This window comes from Rhipicephalus microplus, chromosome X (assembly GCF_043290135.1).
Source record: "Rhipicephalus microplus isolate Deutch F79 chromosome X, USDA_Rmic, whole genome shotgun sequence".
In the NCBI taxonomy this organism is placed as follows: domain Eukaryota; kingdom Metazoa; phylum Arthropoda; class Arachnida; order Ixodida; family Ixodidae; genus Rhipicephalus; species Rhipicephalus microplus.
In genome coordinates, this window is record NC_134710.1 from 63169539 (window position 1) to 63194123 (window position 24585).

The window sequence follows — 24585 nt, forward strand, 5'->3', positions numbered from 1 at the left end:
TGAGGATAATTTTTTTTACTACATTTCAGCGTGGCTTTCATAACAAATTTTCATGTGATACTCAGCTTCTACTGTTCACTATTGATTTGCATAATAATGTTGACTCTGCCTTTCTTACTGACTGTGTTATTCGATTTTGCTAAGGTTTTTGTCAAAGTAAACCACAGCCTACTCTTACATAAACTACAAATACTTAACATTGACCCTGCTGTAATTAAATGCATTGAAGCTTTCTTGACTAACCACATTCAGCGAGTTTCTGACAATGACAGTTTCACCTGTGATGCATGTCTGGAGTGCCACAAGGATCCGTACTAGGTCCTTTATTATTCCATATCTACATCAATGACTAGCCTACTAACATTGTCTCACATATTTCTTTGTTTACAGATGATTGTGTCATGTACCACAAAATAACTAGCACCACTGACTTCGCCATTCTTCAGGCTGATTTGAACACTGTGCATGAGTGGTGAGGTACTTGGCACATGGAATCAAACATAAGCAAATGCAAGGCTCTGTGAATTTCACGTACTACTATGACAGATTCTGCCTATCTCATAAATAACAAACCATTAGAGTCAGTAACATCACACAAGTACTTAGGTATACATATAACCAACTTATCTTGGCATAAACACATTGAACATATCACAACTAAAGCAAACCGTACTCTAGGTTACCTTCGCAAAAACTTCCACGCATTGCCCTTCGGTTTGAAACAACTCTTATACACCACATACGTCTGCCCACAGCTTGAGTATGCGTCGTCGTTGTGGGACCTACACCTTATTGCATTAACCCAACGCATAGAGGCAATACAAAACCGTGCTGCCTGTTTCATCTTACCTAATTACTATAGAACATCCAGTGTAACCACAATGAAAGCATCATTACAACTTCCTTTACTTGCTGTTTGCAGGAAACATTCTCTCCTATGTCTTTATCATAAAATTTACTATTATAACCCACACATATCTTCACTGTTGATACATGCCCCATCTTTCATATCAGCACGTCTCGACCATTGTCAGAAGGTTCAGGTGCCCAAGAGTAATACAATAGCCCATTTATTGTCATTTTTACCTAAGATGTCTAGGAAATGGAACCAGCTTCCTGGCTCTATGACAAGTATTCAAGACCCCATACATTTTAAAAATGCATTGTTAACTAATTAAATACCTACTTTTAGCCTTTGTAAAATTCTCTTTTTTTGTACTACTGTGAATCACTGTATATTTACTGTGTGTATTATTGTACTCTTGTGCTTTTTAGGTTATATGTTGTGTAGCCCTTGTCAAGTTCAATATTATTTTTTGCTTATTATATATGCATATAAGATAGCCCCTCCCCTCTGTTATGTACCTTGAGGGTAAAATAAAATAATAAAAATAAAACAGTGCACCACTTTACACTTGTAAACTACTGGATAGACTTAGCTGCAAGAGCTTTAAGTAGAGCTGTGGAAATAGTAAAATTTTGGGTGCAAAGCAAATTTGAACATTACAAGTTTGAGAGTGACAAATATTTTTCAGATAACTGTCAAATATTTGTTTAATATTTTTTGAATACTTCAAAGTGAAACTACAAAAAACAAGATTGCAGAGGATCCCCAAGTACATTGTTGTGCGATAGGAGCATCTCACAAGAATGTACTTAGAGATCCTCTGCAAGCTTTTTTGGCTAGGTTGGTGCCCTAGTTGTTTTACCAAGGATGAGGCAATGCGGAGGCCAAATGGTATTTACTTGCATGATATGGTGCAACTAAGGTGGTGCCTTAGCACTTTACATGTGAAAAAGAAAGGTGCCACTTCCCCCACCTTCACCCTCTTTAACTTCTGTGGAGTCCTAACTGATTTAGCGAACAAGAGCATGCTCCCTTTGAAATCAGAGTTGCTAATCTGCCATGAAGACGATGTATAAAACCTCTGAAATGTCGGCTACTGAAAATCTTCGATTTTTGAAAACTTTCTGGTATGAAACAACATAAATTAAAGCACCACCTTAGCTATATACAGTGCTTTCAAAAGCCTTTCCATTTACAGCTGTACCAAATCTCTAAAGGCAGCTTTGCTGCAATATTAGTGTGGTGCAGTGAAGCACATTAAAAATATGAAGGGGTCACTGTATCAGCGCAGCGCACATCCATGTTGCAACCAGCATTTTTTGAGTAAGTACATTTCCGATTGTAGCAGAGTGAAAGGCATGCCATGATGTGGGAGTGTCGTCGTGTGAAGCATATTAAAAATTTAAAGGGGCTATTGTCAATCGACTGTATTTGTCTTCGGGAAGTTCGAATCGTAAAGTTTCAGTGTGCATCAAATCGAATATCGAACACTATTCAAAAAATATTTACACACCCCTAGCTCCAAGTATTGCACTTGTGAACATGGGAACACACTTGCACATGTGTCTTTTCACCCTATTCTGCGTAACTGTGGAATCTCAGTAAGAACACTGAAAATTTACACGCTGCTCCATGTGTTTGAATTAGATGGGACTGTTGGCCACACTCAAGCATCCAAATGCCAACTCTCATGCGAAGGAAATAACAGAAAATGATATAGAGTAAGGTTCTGTTTAATACCTGCTAGTATATGACATCATGTTCATCATTACTTAAATGAAATCAGTCAAGAAGAACTGGCTATAGACAAACAAAGCCATGCTATAATCTTAATTTGATCATTAGGCAGCCAGGTTTCAACTTACCATTCCAGCTCTGCCCAGAATGCACAAAAGGAAGAAAAGCTTTGGTCAGAATTTTCGACAAGATTCATACACTGTTCAATTGCCCAGCTTAACATTGAATTAAGAGTTGATCTACTAAGCTTTGGTGCATTTTGTCAGCATGGGGAAGAGGGAACAAAAGGTGCAATTATACAAATATGCAGAGTAGCTACCAGAGCTACCCATAGCCCAGCCAGTTCTAGTGCTTTCCGGCTAATGAACACTTATATTGGCATAAAACAAAAAGCTTCTTTTATTTCCTCATTTTTAAAGGCAATTTTTGAAAATTGTCGATGAAGGTACTCGGCAATAGGCAAACTTATCGATCCCGCAGTTGCATCACACATGCACTATCATTAGTATTATTGATAAGCTATGCCTCAATCGTCAGATGCTTTTCTTTACTCCTGTGCACATACAAAGCTGCAGACTCATCGAATTTTGACATGCACTTGCACTCTTAACAATGTAAAGATTATTTTAAAGGCGAGACTCCAGTTAGAAATCTCTTAAGTTTGAGTAATCTCTGGTTGATGATTATATATGTTGTTTAATGACGCAAGGGCCATTGATGGCCAAAGAGCGCCAGGAAATGATATCGGATCAGAGCAATGGCTATGTTAAATGGCTGTAAAAGGGCCCAAGATTCTGCGCTCTAAAGGTGCTTAAGACTTATATTTATTAAAATCATGAAAGTGAAATGAAGCATGCCTGGTGAGAATGAGTCTTAAGTTATCATGACACCATAGAATAGGAGTGTTATATTAGCGCCGATACCTCGCCAGCGCCCTTGGTCCCAAGGGCCGGGAGACAGGTGCTCTCTTTGGATGTAGCATCCGCAGCAGCAGCCTCCTTTCAGAGGCCGTGCTACCGATCACTTGAGTAGATAACATGGAAAGTATTTACTTCCTATAAGAGTGCATTTCAATGCATTATATTTAAAAAGAGGTTCGCGACCAATAATCATAGCTGGGTGAAGGGGTACGAGTTCCTTGTACGCTATTGGAAAATGTCTTTTCCTGCAAGCCTCTAGCTCAGAGCATTCAAGGAGTATGTGGAGTGCGGTAAGTGGACGGCCACATCTGTTACAGCTAGGTGGGTCACCACCGGACAAAAGGTGTGTGTGCGTGCTGTGTGTGTGTCCTATTCTAAGCAGACATAGACTGACCTCTGTATGGCGCGTTTTCGACGTGGGTGGCCAGTTACCGAGGTATGGTTTGATCAAGTGTAACTTGTTACGAGTTTGTAGATCCCATAACTTCTGCCAGTAAGCCCCGAGCTTTTTTCGTATGTTTGGTTTTAGGTCCATTATAGGGACAGCAACTGAAGAGTTGGCAGTGCTTCCGTTGATTGACATGGCGAGCTGGTCAGCCAACACATTTCCTTCGATTTCGCGGTGTCCTGGCACCCAGCACACGACAATATGTTGCTTGGAAGCATAGGCCGCGCAGAGTATTGAATAGAGGGATATAATTATAGGGTTTCTGTGTTTTTTAAGATTTTTCAACGCTTTTATGACACTCAGGGAGTCTGTGTATATAACTAACCTTGGCGTATTCAATTCTTTGATGTGTTTAATGGCTATGAATAACGCGTAAGCCTCGGCTGTAAAAATGCTTGTGCTGGTGGACAGAGCGCCGGCATCCGAGAAGGATGGGCTGACCGCCGCATAGGACACGCCAGTATGGGACTTGGATGCATCAGTATAATATTCTGGACAGTCATATTTATGTTGCAGCTCTAGGAAATACATCCGAATGTGTATGGGGGAGGTACGCTTTGTGACAGCTATGAAAGATGTGTCACATTCTATAACCTGGGGGGGGGGGCTGAGGTGGTATTCAAGCAGTGGGACATCTGTTTCTTCAGCTAGATCTCTAACACACAGCGAGAAAGGGCGTGCCATTGCGGGCCGATTGCAAAAAAGTTGAGAGCTGGACAGGTCGTTGATGGTGGAGTATGCGGTTTGCTCACTTTTCACATTTACTTTAAGGAAATATATGAAGGAAGAATATGCTCTCTGCAGATTAAGTGACCACTCGTCCGATTCCACATAAAGGCTTTCAACTGGGCTTGTTCTAAAGGCGCCTGTGGACAGGCAGATGCCTTGATGATGAACAGGGTCCAACATTTTCAGAGTGCTTGGTGTGGCAGAGTGATAGACTATTGCCCCATACTCAAGGCGTGAGCTTATAAGGCTTCTATACAGATTCACGAGGCAATTTCTGTCGCTGCCCCACGTTGTTCGTGACAGCACCTTTAGGATATTCATTGTTTTCAAGCATTTATTTTTAAGATGTTTTATGTGAGGTACAAAGGTTAACTTCGCGTCTAAAATTATACCTAGGAACTTATGTTCTGTGTTTACGGGTAGACGCTCACCCTTAACGACCACTTCAGAATCAGGGTGCAAGCCTCTTTTTCGTGACAAAAGGACACAGGTGCTTTTCTGTGGGTTCAGTTTGAACCCGTTTTCATCAACCCATTTGGATACCCTGTTAAGGGCAAGCTGAACCTGTCGCTCACAGATCCCAAGAGAACACGAATGAAAACCTATCTGCACATCGTTGACATATGTTGAATAAAAGATATTACGTGGGATGTACAGATGGAGAGAAGTCATTTTATAATAAAGAGCATACAGCTGAGCACCCCACTCTGTGGCACTCCGGTTTCCTGTACAAATGTTCGGGACAGAACATTGCTCACTCTAACGCGGAATGTACAATCAGACAGATAGCTTTCAACGACACTGAACATATTACCGTGTATACCTATGTGTGAGAGGTCTCTCAATATTCCAAACCTCCATGTAGTATCGTAGGCCTTCTCCATGTTGAGGAACACAGATAAGAAAAACTGATTATGAACAAAAGCCTCACGTATGTGTGCCTCGATACGTATAAGATAGTCGGTGGTAGATCGGCCTTCTCTAAACCCGCACTGGTACGAGTCGAGCAATTTGTTTCCAAGTAGTGGAGTAAGCGGCAATTAATCATTTTTTCAAATAGTTTGCAGAGGCAGCTTGTTAACGCTAAAGGTCTGTAACTTGATACAGTAGAGGGATCCTTTCTCTGCTTCAAAATTGGAATTATAACAGCCTCCTTCTAGGAGGAGGGGATCACACCTGAAAACCATAATAAGCAATTATAAAGAGAGAGGAGGGTTTTTTTAGTTTCGGAGGGTAGTTCCTTCAGCATCGCATATATTACAGTGTCAGAACCTGGAATAGATGTATTACAGCAGCTGAGTGCTGTTCGCAGTTCTGCTAAGCAGAATGGTTCATTATATGCCTCATTTCTTGCAGATTTTCTTTCTAACTTTTGTTTTTCTATTCGTGCTTTGCAATTCTGGAAGGATTCGGAGTAGTGTGAGGAGCTCGATATGTGTTCAAAATGTGTGCCAAGAAAGTTGGCTTGATCCTCCAAGCTTTCCCCAGGCTATTTACTAGTGGAACGGAATACATTTGTTGGCCCTTAATTTTCTTTACCTTATTCCACACTTTTCCCTCATCCGTGTATGAGTTGATGCTCGATATAAACTTTGTCCAGCTCTCTCGTCTAGCTTGTCGACGCGTTCTCCTTGCCTCGATTTGATCCGCTTGAAATTTTCCAGGTTTTCTGCTGTTGGGGAATCGCGAAGCAACGCCCATGCTTTGTTCTGAGTGGTCCGTGCTTTCCTGCATGCATCGTTCCACCATGGGACTCGCCGTTTAGAAGACATGCCGCTTGTTTTGGCAATACATTTAGATGCGGCATCAAGTATAAAAGCTGTAAAATACGTGACAGCGTCATCTATGGTCAGGGCATACAGCCCAGTCCACGTCATGTGTGTAAGAGTTCTATACCCTTCCCAATCAGCTGAGTCAATCTTCCATCGAGGAACCTGCGGGGGTAGTTTATCTTTGTTCGGCGCACTCAGAATGATTGGGAAGTGGTCACTTCCATAAGGGTTTTTAAAAACCTTCCACTGAAAAACAGGTAAAAGGGACGGTGATGAAATGCTAAGATCTATGGAGGAGTACGTGTTGTTTGCAAGGCTAAAATACGTAGGCTCCTTTATATTTAAGAGACATAGAAGAGAAAAGGAGCTGCTCAATGAGACGACCTCGCGCATCACAGTGAGCATCGCTCCACAGAACATTGTGTGCATTAAAATCACCTAGAACCACATACGGCTCTGACAGTTCATCTATTAATGATTCTAGATCACGTCTGTGTAGCTGTTGATGCGGTGGTATGTACACAGAACATATGGTAATGAGTTTATTAAAAAGTACAGCTCGAATGGCCATTGCCTCAAGGGCCGTTTGGAGCTTCAAATGTTGGCATGCTATACTTTGATCATCTATAATGGCCACACCGCCAGATGGTCGAACAGCATCCTCCCGGTCTTTTCGGAAAATAATATATTGCCGTAGGAAGTCCTTGTGCTTAGGAGTTAAGTGCAATTCTTGCACACATAGCACTTTCGCGTTAAACTTACTCAGAAGTTCTTGGACGTCATCTAAATTTCTAAGTATTCCCCTTACGTTCCACTGTATGATTTTGTCCATAGTGGAAAAAAAAAAAAGGAAAAAGTGCTGTGTACAGATAAGACTGAAATTGGCTCATTTTACAGGGCCTTTTTCAGGACCTGTAATCGGCGTTTTGTCTTTTTTGGGGCGGTCGAGAGAAGCTCGCCGCTCCTTCGGCGCTTCTTGCGCCGTTTGGCTTGAACTAGTGTTCATAGCCTCTTGCGAGGCACTGGACGCCCGCTCTAGAGAGCGATCTGTGCATCGCTTAGACTTCGCCTCGATCGACGAAGTCTTTGTCCCCACCGAGCTGGGGGTCGGTGAAGCCCCCTTGGCCTCGTGATTGCCCTGGCTGCTGCCAGAGCTTGTAGAGGTCACTGGTGTGGACAGGCTAAATGTGGGCAGGGCAGTGCTGGCTGCTCCCACAGTAGGGGCTTGTGGCGTTGGCCTCGGCACGCTAGGCGCGGTCCGGGCAACTGCCAAGGGCCTTTGTGGTGCCGCCCCTCGTTGCACCACTTCGGCGAAAGGTGTTTTTAGGGCCCATGATAACGAGATTTGTTGTCTTGCTTCCCTGAATGTGATATTTTCCTTAACTTTTATAGTTATTTCTTTTTCTTTTTTCCAGACTGGGCACGCTCTGGAGTATGCGGGGTGGCTACCTTCGCAGTTAGCACAGAGGACCTCGTCATGACTACATTCATCAGCACTGTGGTCGGTTGTGCCACACTTAGCACACATCAGCTGCCCTCGGCATCTCTGGGATGCATGACCAAATCGCTGGCATTTGAAACAATGCCTCGGGTTTAGAATGAAGGGTCGGTCATGAAGTTTTATATAGCCAGTTTTGAGAGTATTAGGTAAAGTGGTTGAGCTGAAGGTGAGTATCAAGTGCTTTGTTGCTATTTCGTTGTTATGTCTGATTTTTATGCGCTGGACATGTATTACACCTTGGTCCTTCCATTCATCAAGGAGCTCTTCTTCACTCAGTGTCATCAAATCTTCGTCCGATACCACGCCCTTCACTGTATTCATGGTACGTTGTGCGCTCACAGAGACGGGGATGTTACCGAAGGCTACAAGGTGTGAGAGTTTATTGTACTGTTCCTTGTCTTTTAATTCGAGAAGCAAATCTCCACTTGCCATCTTCATGGCCTTATAACCGGTTCCAATGGTCTCTCTCAAGCACTTGGCCACAAGGAAGGGCGAGATTGCTCTAGCTTTTGTCGATGATTGTTCGCAGTGGAGGACATGATATTTTGGAAAAGTTTCTCTGTTTTTGGGCCAAAGTAGTGAAGTTGTGTCGGTGCATACCCTTTTCGAGGCACGATCAGTTAGAGAGGGAGTCGAGGATCCCATGGAAAATTTTGGATTTTTCGGTAACGGCGCCTACCACCCACGACGGAGTCCAACAAGGGGACATGGCAGAGCATATGGACATGTCTGCGCAACGCCAGCAGTACGCAGTTACTATAACCCAGTATGGTTTACCCTAGTTTAGATAGCCACACAAGGTTAATCCTTGCCGCCAGGAAAAACAGAAGTAAATTGAAGAGAGGAGAGAACAGGAAAGATTGAAAGTGAGAGGGAAAGACGAAGAGAGGGAGAGAAAGGAAAAGGCGACTGCCGGTTTTTTTTGGGTGGGTCAGCTCAGGGGTGCCGTCTGCGTGAAGCCGGGGCCCAAGGGGTGTGTTGCTGCCACTGGGGGGCCTTAAAGGTCCAATAGCCCAGCATTGGCTCAACCCCCAGGATCCCCTTTTCCCCGGACACGGCTAGGCGTGGGAGGGGGTCGAAACCCCCCGTTAGCTCGGGTCTGTGGTGTCGCTAAACACCAAACGCCTGCTTGCGCAGACGCCCCTGCGGGGAGAGTAATCTCTGGTTAGCACAGTGGTCCATCTGTCCTACAGAGAAGCATCTGCAGCTAGTAGAAGGACCTCTTATGTCACACCTGTACAGCAATTAGTGAATTCTTTTACCAGAGCTAATCTGTCATAACACTGTCGAGAGGGTAAGCACATGCCAAAATTCGCTGAATGAGCAGCTTTGCATGGGCACAGGTCTCTTCTGTTAAGACGAACTCTCGCAGCGACCGACAAAGATGGGGGTTCTGCGCAACGAACATTACAGTCATGATCAGGGCATTCAGGCAAACAAGAGAAAGGAAAATGAAAAAATTTTCCCTGGTGCAGACTTAAAGCAAGCCGAAAGCAAATTGCTACGTGGAAGGAGAAAGAGAGATGTCTATACATAAAGCTAGTATCTCCCTCCCCCTTAGCCTGTAGGTGGAGAAAGGGCGCGCTTTATCATCAAAGAAAGCAACAAGCATTCATCCTTTTGTATTCTCCTCGTCTTCTTCAGTTCTCCAACTGGAATACAGTGGAAAACAGAACACAAGAGCTTGGCTAGAGGAGAAAATGCATGGGAAAGTGGGGGGGCCAAAAAAAAAGCCAAATGAAAGTGAAAATGGGAACAAGGATTGTCTGTGCATTGTAATCGCATGAAACCGAAACCACACATGTGGCACTAGCACTCCCATCGGAGGAGTCAGATGCGTTGTCATTGCCGTCACACAATGGCACCCGAGCACACGTGGTCAGTTTGCATTGTTTTGCACAGGGTCTCTACGGATCATATCTGTTCTTAGTGAAATGCAGCAAATTGTGATGCACCATTTTCATAATGAAAGTGCACACCAAAGGGACGCCATTTCGCACACTGACTATAGCTGTGTCATGTCTTTTTTTGTGTGTGCCTGAGGCTTGTGATCATGAGTAGCTTAAACGGAGATCTTCAGCTGCACGTAATTCAGGAGAAGTTATTGGGGGCTGAAAATAGAAAATATCCGAACCTCAAAGAAAAGCTTGCAGACTTTCATAAGCAACTTGGCGTATATTGGGTTCATCAAGGTTGTGATATGCAATAAAGGCATATCCAAAAGTCATCGCAAAGCCAGTAAAAGAGCCTCTCGGAAGGTGAACAGCCAGAAGAATAAATTTTCCCTTCTTTGAAAGAAAATTGTGCTTGTTTCTCCTTTTTTCATTCTTCTAATCGTCAATATAGGGTCGTGCTACAGTTTTATAGTGAAAATGTGGTAGCAATTTATTCATGAGCATATTTATTATGAACTCGCGAAATCGAGTACTCTGATTAGTGTAAATACTCTACTTGAAAGCATAGTTTTTATTAAGCTGAGCCAAATAAATGCTTTTTCTAGTTTCTTTCCTGCCCATTGTAAGTTCGAGCAACACATTTGAGCGCTCTTGGCATCTTAGCATTTGGTTTTTGGGGAAATTTTGGATGAAACAAATTCCTGATGAGATGAACAAATTATCGAGGTCCCTTCGTGTTCGTCTTGAAGGGAGTCTACTGTATTTGATTGAGAATGCTGATGCTGCACAAAGACATCAATTATTGCTGCGTAATACTGTCAGTAATGTTGCAGTGCGTTGAAGTTTTAAGTCGAACATATCACTCTGATCACTAATGAACATCAATTAAAAGAAACAATGGGTTTATCTTAAAAAGATGTTACATTGATTGCACTCAAGCGACAATAGCTTGTTGAATAGGTTATCTTCAGGCAATGCCAGTTTAGGCTCAACACAAGACTCGCGAACTCTCGAAATGGCTGGCTGTTCCAACAGAAATTCAGGGTGGTGCACCAGTCAGGAGAGGCAAAGTCTCATCGACAGATGCCGACAATGTTGACTTGGTGATCCTAACAAAAATGGTGTCAGGCGCTTACCACATGGACCATTCTACATGTATTAGAAACCCTTCAAAGCCATCCCTGTACCGCCGACCATCGGTGTGCCTTGGCTTGGCTTAGCACACACACAAAAAAAAGAAAAGTCTTCTGTAGCACAAAAAGTCATCCGTAAGCTCATTTGCTTAAAAAACAAGTAATGAGATGTCCATGTCTTGCACACTATTAAGATATAATCTATACATCATAAAAGTAGTCCACTATCGAGATGTAAATATATCTTACAAATTTATTTCAATATAGAAATACAGATACTCAAAACTATCTCTAAGATACTATTATGATACTGCCCAGCCATGTTACCAACTAGCTCAGCTCTTGTTTTTGTTAAAAAGCATAACTATGTGTACCTTCAGCTTTCATAGAAGAATTTTTCCTCTAGAAGATATTTATTGCCTACAACTGCCTTGTTATTAGGTGCACATAGTAAAAAGACAAACTTGAGAAACACACAAACATTGCAGTAGAAAGATTGAAAAAAATGTTATCACTTCTACAAAGTTTTCAAACCCAATAGTTGGCAAGAATAAAGGATGATGGGTAAAAAATGCAGCAGATGCAACACCTATCCTATCCCGTGAATGGCAGTTAGGTTAATCGGTGCTTTCACAAGTCTCCTACCTAGGGCTCACAAATTTTGTATGTGGTGAAGTAAACATGTCTGACCTGCATTTTTGCATTCTGTACTGGACAGAAATTTTAGGACAAATAACTTGCAATGCAGCCCGCTGGCAAACATGTGAGGGTTTTTTTTGTTTTTTTTTTAACAACTTCACCTACAAATTAACAAAAAAAACTTACCACATTATCAGAGAAAGAAGTTTCATACTGGCTGTCAATCATACGTGCAGCTAAGGCTGGATTGGCCTCTTCAGAAGAGAGAGAGACTGCAGCGGACTGCCAAGCATGCCTCCTTTTCGCCCAAGCAACCACCAGCATCAGCAGGAATGCAGAAAGTAGCACCACCACTGGAATCATTATGATCTTCACATCAGCTGCAAAATGGAAAATTGTATCTCAATCGGCTGAAGTTCATTTATCTCAATCAGCTGAAGTTCATTTATGTCAAACACGCGGAATTTCAAATCTATAGCAATGCTCTTAAGCATTCTACACCTGGGTCCCGTCCATTTACATGAATTTATAAGATGCCCAGGCTAAGTGGAACAAACTCAAGCACAATTAGTGAATACGAGAATGAGCTATTGAATTTACTCTGGCAAGCATTGGGTAAATTAAGGGTACTTCACTCAATAAACAAGAAGCTCATCAGTTACCTTCTCTACTCTGGCCGTAAACAACAAAGCTGTAGTAGCAACAGAGAGAGATTTTTTTTTTACAATGGAACAACAATGTGCAAAAAGAAAAAGCTCCCTTCTACTGTGAGGCATAAAGTATGTTTATTCACAAAAAAATGTTGAACTTCATGCTATGTCTGCAGAATTCTGTCATGCTTAGAGGAGCACCGACACAAACTGAAAATATTTTTGGGCTGTAGCTCTAAATAAAACCATGGGTGTCGAGAACCCTAAAGAATGTCGTACAGCTTTGAAATGCATTGGATATATTTTTAATAACACTACTTTAAAACAGCAATACTGGTTTCGGTATCGAGGGGGTGGCTTCACAGTGACGTTTCAACACAAGTCTGACGTCACAGGAAAACCAACTCTCAACTTACTTGCAACAACTGTCAGTTTGCTGGCAGTCACACATTGTTCACATAAACGACGACGAGTGAATTGGCGTCCAGAGACGCCAACAGCAATTTCTGCGATTTACGCTGCAACAAGTCAACCAAAGGGTTGACTTGTTGGTATAGTGTCCATTGCAGTGAGGCTGGCTGGCTTGGAGATGTTGGGTGACGAGAACCTTAAGTAAAGTATATCGTCTGACTCCCGTGTGAGGAAAGTGTTGATAGTGCATGCAATGGAAATGAATAACGCACCCCTCGGGAGGCCTCAAATTAGTGTCGGTACTCTTTTAAAGTATTTTTTTTTTAAAAAAGACACTAAAGTCAAATAATAATTTACTTCGTAGTGAAAGTGCAATGTATGACAATGTCTAAAATGACATTATCAACAGCAGTGCCCTATTTAAAGAGAAATTAAGGCAAATGCATGAGAACACTGGCACTACATGTAGGATGACGAGAGGGGTATTGTCTACAATTACTAGTAATCGATATAGCAGCACTAAATAAAGACCCTTCCGTGCATCAAAAGACGCAATAAAATGCTGCTTGCTCATTTCCGTTTGATTCATGAAGAAAAGGTACCCCTGGACGTTACTATGGGAAATGGTGTGAGTGGTTCTTCAAAAATTCAATTTTCGCCTGGTTAAACTGGACAGGTCGTGCCATCTAGTGGGACTCAGTTGAACCAAGCACGCCTTTCATCTCGGAGCCAATGGCAGGAAATTGCTCAATGGCCGTTGTTGCTGCTGTGGCTCCCGCTGCTTTCGTTCTGCTGCTACTAGAGTTGGTGGCCGCACAGTAAAGTCAGGCAACATTGCGCATGGCTACAGTGACATGACACGTTCCGCTAGAAGCGCTTAATTTGAAGTGCGCTAACCTGATCCATATTACTAAAACTCCATTTCAAAATAAGCATTTACTTAGTACAAAAGTAACACTACGAGGTTTCTGGACAGCTAATTAACAATCAACGTCGAGTTAATAGTTGCCTTTAGTGTCCCTTCAAAGGGACCGACAACATGCCTAGTGAATACGAAACGAGATGACTTCACTTGCGAAAAGGCTTTCAGTTACACCGACTCAAACCAATCCCGTTGTTTTCGCGAAAGGTGGATTTTATTTATATTTTTGTTTCTTCCTTTAAGTCGCGAAAAATTACCTGTGCTCTAGTGACAAAAGCATGAACGATCCAATGTACCTGGCCACGTGATCATTGATTGCTGTACACTGTTGACTTTTTTTTTTGTTAGTATTGAAAAATGTTGTTTTTTTTATAATAAAAAGATATTACTCCACAAAAATGTACGTATAGGCCTGCATTAATACATTGCATTAAAGTGGTGCTGTGTTCCCGTGATTTGATCTCATGCTCATGCAACTGTGCACGCAGTTTTCAGGTTAAGATTTTGGAGCGACAGTTTTCTACTTACACTGGCAGGTTATAGCTATATGAAACAAATTTAGTATTTGCTGAAGTTAGCAACATATAGTCCATTGTTGACATGACCGCTATGATAGCTGATCATTAAGAATGATAGTGTTAAAGGTTTGAGGTTCAAAGAAAATAGATTTGGTCAAATGATTTTGAACTGAATAGCTTGAGAAGTATATATAGCATGTTATAAGAGAAAATGAGCATTTTTATGATGACCCAAATGTCCTGCACAATATTTCTAAGAATTAGAACTAGGATTTTGTGAATGTTGCTGCTTTGGTCAAAGCAAAGTGGAAAATTACAATTTGAATAGTAGTAAAGAGCATGTTTTTTCTATACTTAGTACCTGTAAGCCTGTATAAACAAAAAAAACAAAATGACACAATCAGGGAATGTAACGGAACTAAAATATGTAATAAACATGACTTGGACTTGAGGTAATATGAACATTTAACCTTGACAGATAAAGGATTTTATGGCACACATCAGCCCCACATGGCAATAAAACCATTTTTTAAGCAGTCACATGCAAGCAAATGCGTTTATTCATTATTTTCAAATACTTTGAAACTTCAGCAATGTTAAATTTGTGCCAAAGTGAATGTGAATGCTGTGGTGTTGTTCTGAATATCCAAAGTGCTCAAGCATTAAGCCATGTCTACTGTTGATCCCTTGTGGCTTCTTCAGCAGCAGAAAGTGAAATCGGTTACATATGTGCCCACAGATAAGGCGGCACTGCTTGCAGCTTCAAGAAAGGATCAGGTCCTCAAACAATTAAACCTGGGTGCAAAATGATATATGCGGAACAGCAAGCACAAAGTCGGTAAAACTAGAACATTAGATAGGCATGTTTTTGATTAACAAGGCATAATCATCACACCTTCAATATGTATGAAGACAGCCGAGGAAATGGCTGTAGATCATGAGTTCTCAAACTGGGTCCCGCAGAACCCACGGTTCAATGGAAGGGCATTTTAGGGTTCCACAAGTGGTCAAAAGGAATGAGGCTCCTCTCGTTTTACCCCTATTAGCACTTCGTTTATGACTTCAGCATGAAAACTTGCAGAAAATTTTGCATTCAATGAAGCCATCGCTCACCACATCCGTACATCGACTGTTGGCGGGTGGGTAGCGAGAAACCCACGCGATAGTGGCAATGAAGATAGAGTGTGCAGAGCACTGGTAATTAATGCTCATGAGTGAAATTCAGAAGACAAGTGTCGGGATCGATTTGGCAATACTGCAAGTCAAGATATAAAAGGCACTGGCTGTTCAAACAACGTGCAGGAGAGACACTGGTGCACTGGTGTTCACATGGCTGTTTTTATACACACCAATTCGCCACTGAACTGCATTATTTGTGTAAAGAAAAGATTCAATGAGCGCTTTAATACATGCAAGAGGCATCGCTTCATGTCAGTTGCGGGCTACATTAGCAGGCTTAGCCTTATCACCAGCGTATCAATGGCTGTTTGCAGTGCGATAAAATCGGCTTTTGTATGTATAGCACTTCGTTTGCGTGGGCAGTTAACTAACGGCATGCGATGCCTGAAGCAAGCACTTGGGGCTGGAGCATGGGGAGGAATCACCAGATGACGTATTATCACAAGTTTCATATAACAGGCCAATACAGTTGCATGTGCAGAGAAGCATAGACCATTACGTCAACCCTTCTAGTGAAACCGTAGGCTTATTTTGCCATTCTAGAAAAAAGAGCAGTGGTATTTTGGTTTTGATAAGTCTTGGCATAGCCATTAGTCATATTGCTAGAGCCTCCTTGTAAGTTAAACTAGCAAAGCCTAGATTACTGTTGAGTGCACCCACCCAGCAGGATAAGCCAAGCCACTAAGTAACAAATGCTGCATTGTGCACATTTCAGCTATTAGACTAAACTGTGAATAGCAAAACACTTTCAGGCAGCCAAAACATTTTAAAGTGTTAGAGATCACCCTCAATGCATGCATCAATGCGCGTAACTAAGGAAGAGCTGGGCAATAACAGGTGAAATAAGCACCGATTCAGCTGTTACATCGAGATTGATTTTGTCATGTTGTCAAAAGCTTAAGAATTGGTGCATGCCAACTATAAGCTTCTGTGTATCTGCAGCGGCATAACAATGCAGAGCATCATTCTGAAAACCGATCAACCGTAAGGAATAGCACAATACCTATCTCTACAAAGTCTTCATACATGAGCACCACTGACGTAGCCTGGGGGGCAACACTTGTTATGCATAAGTCAATTAAGAAAATTTCATTCAAACCTACAAATTCAGGTTCAGGTTATGTCCCTCCCTATAAGCTGTCCCTCCCTATATCCTGAATATGTCAATGCAACCAAAACAGTAAGGCATTCATATTAGAATGACACACTCTCACACACAGTGCAAAATAAACCTTCTGTACCTGGTTCCTCATCAGAGAAAGGTGGATTGTAGATGTATGCTGCATAGAACTGGCACCTTGGCCCTGTAAAATTGGCAGTACACCTGAAAAAGACAGCAAACCAATGATTAAATGCTTGACAATGTTAGTTATTTGCGAGGAGACTGTAACTGCTATGTAGTTGCTGTGGCGTTCTTACAGTTTACTATACAGCAAATCATGGCTGAATAAATACAATAGCACTTTATGTATTTTTGCATCTGCTGGAATGGTATGTACTTTTACAGCGATAGCAATTATATGCACACTCTCAAAAAGATTTCGCTGTCACCGACATACTCATGTTCGGTATAAGCCCAAATATAACCATAACCTCACCATAATCTTACCATAACCATCGATGTTCTACCCACGGGTAAAAGTGCACCAGCAGGGGCGACGAGTGTGGCCGAAGCAAATATGAATTGAGCCGGACAGAGTCACCCAGAGAGCACATGCGATATTGTCTCTCGTGTGAGGTCTGCCCCAAATTGCTTCTCAAGCAGATCAGAAAGAACCTGCCAGTCCTCCCTCGGATGAAGTAGCATGGACACCAGAGGATGGACACCAGAGGTGGGGGGAGGTGGCAGCGTTGCTTCAGTGACAAGTGTGAACTTTGTCGCCATAAGGGCACGCTCTTGAGTGCTGGCATGCACGGTGCCTCAGCCGACATCAGAAAACTGCTTGTATGCCCTTCTACGTACTGTTCTCTCACAGTTTCGCATTGAAACAACAGTCGGCATTACAGTGAAGCTGTTAAAGCAGATCTCAAACGGGTGAAGTGTTGCGAGCATGTAGGCCGAGCCACATGATTCTGAATAATTTCTCTTTATTTCTTGCTTTAAAATATCAGCTTGTTTATCAGAATGGCTAACCTAGCTGTAGAACTACCGTATTTGTATTAAGAGTAGAAGCTCATTGTAGGGGTATATTGTAGGTGCTGTTCCTGAGGTGCTCCATTTTGTGCTCAGTTGCACAGCATACACTATAAAACTTTACTTAAAGGTGTGTGTTGACAGAAATCCATGATGATTTGTTTGGTTTAATGTCCCAAAACTGCCATATGATTACGAGAGACGCTGTAGTGGAGGGCTAGGGAAATTTCGACCACCTGGGGTTCCTTAACGTGCACCCAAATTTGAGCACACGGGCCTACAGCCTTTTTGCCTCCATTGACAAAAATCGATATCTCAAGTTACCTTCTTCAAATTTTGTATCAGTACTCTTTTAAAGAATATTCATGTAATAATTTTTGGGGGGCTATGTACTCTACGAGTCTTCACAAGTTTATTTAGTGGTCAAAAGGCTTTTTAACTGGCATGTTGCACTACGTAATTGAACTCCCCTCCTATCTTTTAAACTATTACATACCTGCCAAGTTTAAGGATTCTGAATCCGGGAGATTTTCGCAGCGGCGGGGGGGGGGGGGGGGGGTGTTGAATTATTTGCTCCTATTCTTTTTCGGCACCAAAAAAAAAAAACCCAAGGACAACCAAACAAACAAAAATAACAAAGCGCAAACATCAGCGTTGAGGTCGGCTTGGAGTGGCCGAACACACGAAGGTAGGGTTTCCCACTTTTGGGTGCACGTTAAAGAACCCCAGGTGGTCGAAATTTCCGGAGCCCTCCACTACGGCGTCTCTCATAATCATATAGTGGTTTTGGGACGTTAAACCCCACAAATCAATCAATCAAATCAGGGTTTCCCACTAAAGTGAGTCTGAAAGGATCAACACAACTAGCAGGATCAACACATCTAGCAGAGAGCAAAGCCTTGACCCGCAAAAATGCGGGTCAAGGCTTTGCTCTCTGCTAGATTCTTTTGACAGGAACGCCAAAACGTGTCTGGCCCCTTTGTGATTGACAGTCTAGGCTGGTCTTTTGCCGTCGCCGCCACCGCCGTCATGCTTATCTATATATATTAACACTCTAGAAAGAAAAACAAGTCGTCCGAGCTCGGTGCCCAGCTCGTCGCAATGCGCCGACGACGCGCTTTGCCTATTTTGTCCCGCGGGTGGAGGAGGGGAAGGGGGGGGGGGTGATGCATGTGCGCGCGCGCTTATCTTTCGGTGGGGAGAATCGTGCCTTCGGCTTTCACTGGAACGATTGTGTTAGTTTCCGGGCCTACAAAGGTATCTTCGGTCTATTCCCAGGCCCCGTTTGCGAAAAGAGCGCGCTTTTCATACACAGCGAGGTACAACTGAGACACTTGTTAGTTGGTACTCCTCCGTACCTGTGATTATGTATCAAGCATCGCTTTTTTTGGTTTTGTTCAAACAGCACGTTACGTGTCGCGCAGTAAACGTTGTTAGTTCGCTCTTGCCTTGTGTGTATTGTTTTCGTGCGTCATTTGTGCGTGAGCAGCGCGATTCGATCTGCTCGCCATACTCAGTGTGATATTCCAAGTTGTTGCTGTCGCATTCATAGCTTCGCCCTTGCAGCGAAACTGACTTTTTTTACGTATTTACTGCCCTCGGAACTCGTAGATCGCTATCGCGCCGCCGCGACCGCGGTGTTGTGCGCGCCGGTTGCGGCAAATGGTAGGTCCTTTTTTAATACCCCTGCGCTTGACTACGCACACGCCTTCAAAACAAAGTCGTTTTATGCTGTCTACGATCGCATCTGCCACGGTTTTGTCCGCAGGACTTGCGGAAAGCAGCGTTGCTTTGACTGGTTGGGTGTTAAGCGCAAGCACACTTTCGGGACAGTTACGTCGTCGCCATACATGATCGCGTCAAAAGCGACCACGGTTTCGTCGACAGCGGCAACGACAATCACGCACGCTGTAGAAGACGGTGCGTGTGCCGGTCACACGCGTACTTCCCAAGCTTCGAGTACGCTGCTCTCGGCCTTCGTTCGGACGATTCCTGCCGCGATTAGGAAATGTGTTCGGAACATTCGAATTTAGGCTCAATAGACATAGTAGAATTTCGCTGAGGCAACGCCTCCTCTAGGAAGATGCCTGCCGCATGACAAAAAAAAAAAAAAACAGCTGCCACACCCTTTTCCTCCTTCATTTTGAAAATGTTCTCGGTCGCTAGCGTCACCTGTGGCGAACGGTGCAACAACGCAACACTTTGCATAGCCTCCGAAACAGTGGTGCACAGCTACAGGTCTCGAACAACTCTCGACTGACGCGCCCCTATGGGCCGCAGATGAAAAACGCTTAGCTGGTACCACCCGCTGCCGTGATAATGGATGGATGGATGGATATGGCTGTACCCTTTAAATCGGGCGGTGGCTAGCGCCACCAAGCCGTAATATATAATGAACCAAAAACTATATTTATTTTTTTTTTCCTTAAAAAAGAGTTTGAGGATTCGTACTTTGCAGTGAAGAGTTTAATTTTCACTCGCGCCTTGACTTTAGCCACCAATCAGACAACCTCCTTCTAGTGAAGTCTACCCGCTTAAAGTTTATTTTGCCCTCCCGGTCCCTAAACCCCAGTGCTTTGAAAAACTCTGCGCCATCATCCTGAACTATAGGGTGAAGCCCTTTACAGAACATTATCAAGTGTTCGGCAGTTTCTTCTTCCTCTCCACACGCACTGCATACCGTGTCTACCCCTTCGTATTTGGCCCGATATGTCTTGGTTCGCAGTACTCCCGTTCTGGCCTCAAACAGTAGAGAACTACCCCGAGTATTATCATAGATCCTTTCCTTGGCAATTTCCTGCTTAAACGTTCGATAGACCTCTAGTGCGGACTTCTTAATCATGCCCATTCTCCACATGTCAGTCTCCGTTTCCTTCACTTTCTTCTTAACCGATAGTTCTTTTTGGTTTGGCCACCTGCTGTTTTCTAAGTATTTACCAGTCAACTTCCTGGTTCGCTTCCTCCATTTTGTATCGACATTATTCATGTACAAGTGGCTGAAAACCTTCCTAGCCCAACGCTCTTCCCCCATTTCTCTCAATCGCTTCTCAAATTTTATCTTGCTGCTAGCTTCCCTGCCCTCAAATGATGTCCATCCATATCACCTTGTACTCCCTAATTTGGTGTATACCCGTGAGCTCCTAAAGCAAGCCTATTTATTCCACGTTGCTTAATTTCTAATCTTGCTTGAACTTCTGATCTCATGCACAAGACCGCATTGCCGAACGTCAGCCCAGGAACCATGACCCCTTTCCATATTCCTCTCACAACATCATACCTATTGTAATTCCACAGTGCCCTATTTTTCATGACTGCTGCATTCCTGTTACCTTTAGTCGTCACGTATATTTCGTGTTCCCTCAGGTACTCGGTCCCATTGCTTATCCATACGCCCAGATATTTGTATTTACCTGTTATCTCTAGCGTGACCTCCTGTATTCTAAGCTCACTACCTTCGTTGTCATTGAAAATCATGACTGCTGATTTTTCCTTACTGAAGCTGAAATCTAACCTATCTCCCTCATTACCGCAGATGTCCATCAATCTCTGCAAATCTTCCTTGTTGTTGGCCATTAGCACTATATCATCTGCGTACATTAATGCTGGTAGTGCCTGATCAATAAGTTTTCCTTGTTTGACTAAAGAGAGGTTGAAGCCCAGTCCACTTCCCTCTAATTTTGCCTCTAATCCTTGTAGGTACATCATGAATAATAAGGGTGACAGGGGGCACCCCTGCCTAAGCCCCCGTTTTACCTCTGCAGGCTTTGATACCTGTTTTTCCCACTTTATAACTACCTTGTTACCTTTATAGATACCCTTTAAAAGATTAGTGACTACATGTTTCACGCCTAGTGTGTCCAGTATTCCCCACAATTCCTCTTGAACCACGCTATCGTACGCTCCCTTGATATCCAAAAATGCTAGCCACAAGGGCCTGTGTTCCTTTTCTGCTATTTCGATGCACTGCGTCAGTGAGAACAGATTGTCTTCCAACCTCCTGTGTTTCCGAAATCCATTCTGCAGTTCCCCCAGCACCCCCTCATCCTCTATCTACGCCTGCAGTCTTTCCTTTATAATCTGCATCACCAGCCTGTAGACCACTGATGTCACTGTTATAGGACGGTAGTTGTTTATGTCAGCTTTGTCCCCCTTCCCTTTATAGATCATGCTCATCCTGCTAAGTTTCCATCCTTCGGCAACTTCACCATCGATTATTATTGTGCTCACTGCCTCTCTCAAAGCCTGCTTAGACTTTGGACCTAATGTCTTTATCAGCCTAATTGGAATGCCATCTGGGCCTGTTGATGTACTACTAGGAACCCTTTTCTCAGCCCTTACCCACTCTTGTTGTGAAAATGGAGCCATTGCACCACTTGATTCGTCCTTGTCTATTGTGGTGCATAAAGTACTTCTTTGTCGAAATTTTTCTGTCACTTTTGTTCTTATATATTCAATAGCTTCGTCCCCTTCTAGCCTAGCATCTTGGGCTGTAGTTATAAATCTCTGCTTTAGGCTCGTCTCATTTCTTAGGGAGTTTAGATGGTTCCAAAATTTCGCAGCTGCCTTTCTATCTGTTTTATGTACTTCTGCCAGCCACTGAGCTCCCTTCCTTCTAATCTTTTCATTGATCAGAAGGGATGCATCTCTTCTACAGCTTAGAAAGGTTGCCCATTTTCTTTCAACATCATCTGTCGGTTCACCCCGCTGCTTAGCATGTCTGTGTTCCCTAGAGGCTTCCTGACGTTTTGCTATGGCTCTCTTAACTTCCTCATCCCACCAACTTTTGGGTTTGTGTCTTTTCCGGGGTGACTTGTCACGCGTCTTACCAAGCTCTAGCTCAAAGAGTCTAATTAGATTCGTGTATGTCCATACTGTCTTATTATCCTCCGTGATTACTTTCTCAATTTGTTTAGTGGCTATTTCAATTTGCCTTTCCGGATAAAAATTTTCCTGTAGTTGCTCATCTTGTCTCCTTCCCACTTTCACTGCTCTTCCAAAACTTAGCTTGATACGTTTGTGATCGCTACCCCGACTTCTGGAGCCACCTTCATCTATGTGCATTCCCCTGAGCTTATCATACATCCTATGTGACATCAGTGCATAATCTATCGTCGACTGAAGCCTTCCTACCTCCCATGTTATTTGCCCTTCACACTTCTCGGTACTGTTGCAAATGATCAAATCGAGCCTTTCACACATATCCATGATCATTTTGCCTGTCGGGTCGGTATACCCATCTATATCTTCTATGTGCGCATTCATGTCTCCTAGTATAATTATCTCGCACTCTCTTCCTAACTCTTGAATGTCCTTTGATATACACTCTACCATTGTCTGGTTTTCCTCTCTGGCCTTTGCTCCCGTCCACAAGTACACGAAACCAAGGAGGGTCATTTGACCTGCCACTTTCCCTTTTAGCCATAAATGTTCCTTGCACTCCTGCTTGACCCTTTGCCAGTCTGTACTTTTATGAATGAATGCCCCAATACCACCCCCCTTTCTGCTGCCTTCTGTTCTATTACAACATTCCCACGCGTAGTCCGGATTGTTCGGAGGTTGTTCCATGTCCCTGAGATGTGTTTCTACAAAACCGTATACCATCGGCCTCTCTTCCCTTAGCTGTTCTTCTATCTCTTCCCACTTCAGCCTGTTCCTACCACCCTGCATGTTAATATACCCTATGTCTGAATTGGCTCGGCGCTCGTGGCTACGTCTATTTATGCCCCGGACTCAATCTATCTTAGATATTGGTGCCACTTTGGAATCGTCTCTGTCCATACCACCTGTCGAAGAGTCTCCCTGGTTGTTTTCCTCGTTACTAGCTATCCTGCACCCCGAAGGGCTCGCTTGCCCCCCAAAAAAGCTACTGCGCGTCCTGCAAGTCGCCAACCCACCTCATGACCTAGCCGCCCATCGAAGTGAATTCTGTCTCGTTGAAACCCCCCCCCCCACCTATGCACCTCTCTGTTTATTTCCACCACCTCAAAGCCTTTCTCTCAACTCATCCGCCATATCTCTTGGTTTGCGTTGACCACCGCTCTTTGCAGGTTGCTATCACGCACCGGTACCTCCGGTATTGTGCATATCACTACCTGTAGCTTAGGAGAAGTGGCGCGCATGTCATCGACGCCTTTCGCCAGTGTGGCTGCTAGTCCTGCTGCATCTCTATTTAGGGCATCGTTTAAACCGCCTGAAATTATCACTAGGTTTCGTCTATCAGCTGTCGTTTTGAGCTTTGCACTCGCTTGCCTCATGACTGCTTCCAGCTTGCGTCCGGGGAACGCCCCTACTGCAACCCTCTTGTCACCTCTTACCCTCTCTTTGATGGCTTCTGTGCATCGATTTAAATTCGAGTCCCCGGCGATTATCACATGCTGCGACTTTTCAGCTGGAGCGTTCTGCACCTGGGGGCTACTTGCACCTGTGACGCCGGCTGCTTTGTTCCCTCTCTGCCCCACCACTACCTCGCTGAAGCTGGGCCTTGCGACAGTTGAACCGGCTAAACCTGTTTTTTCCAAACTTGCCTGCTTTTCCTTCTTCACCATTCTGGTTGCCGGTTCCCTACTGTTCTCTCGGTAGGTCGCTTCTTTGTTCAGCTTCGCTAGCGCTTCCTCGGCGGACTTCAGTCTTTCTCTCATTGCCCTAGTTTTCTCTTGCTCTGTCGCCAACTCAGTCTCGAGCTTGGCGATTCTCACCAGCAGTTCACTCTGGGCAACCATCATTTTCTCCATTTTTTCCTCGACCTCACATTGCCTACACTTCGCGTCAGCCTCTTCTCCATCCGCTTCTACGCTTGGGTCCACTTTCAAACCCACTCCACATCCTGAACACTTTACAGTCTTTTTAACCATGCCTTTCTGACACCGATTGTCCCTATACTCGATAATTACTAAACTCGAACCCTGCACTATGAGAAAAAAAAAGTCTAAGCTCTACTACAAAAATGTGTGTGTTCAATGTACGCGCACCTCCCCCACGGGGTGGCAAAAGAAAAAAAATAATAGTCTCGGTCGCGAGCGCCACCGCACAGCGCTTGCTCAAAACTGAAGGCAGGCCAACTCCGCAGGGAGCGCGAGCCATTCCCCAGGCATTGTTTAGAGGAGGCGTTGGCTGAGAAATTTCACGAATTCGTGTCTACCGCGGTTTCGCA

General features: G+C 43.6%; 1 protein-coding gene across 2 annotated transcripts in view; it reads right to left on the reverse strand.

Moving 5' to 3' along the window:
• Window positions 1-24585, reverse strand: part of LOC119176106 (low-density lipoprotein receptor-related protein 2) — a 151410-nt gene that overhangs the window by 4985 nt on the left and 121840 nt on the right. For both annotated transcript variants that reach the window (XM_037427248.2, XM_037427246.2), the window contains 2 exons: window positions 16543-16625; window positions 11808-12001 (listed from right to left, as the gene is read on the reverse strand). In XM_037427248.2, coding sequence (XP_037283145.1) covers window positions 11808-12001; window positions 16543-16625 — 277 coding nt within the window. The remainder of the gene's footprint in view (window positions 1-11807; window positions 12002-16542; window positions 16626-24585) is intronic.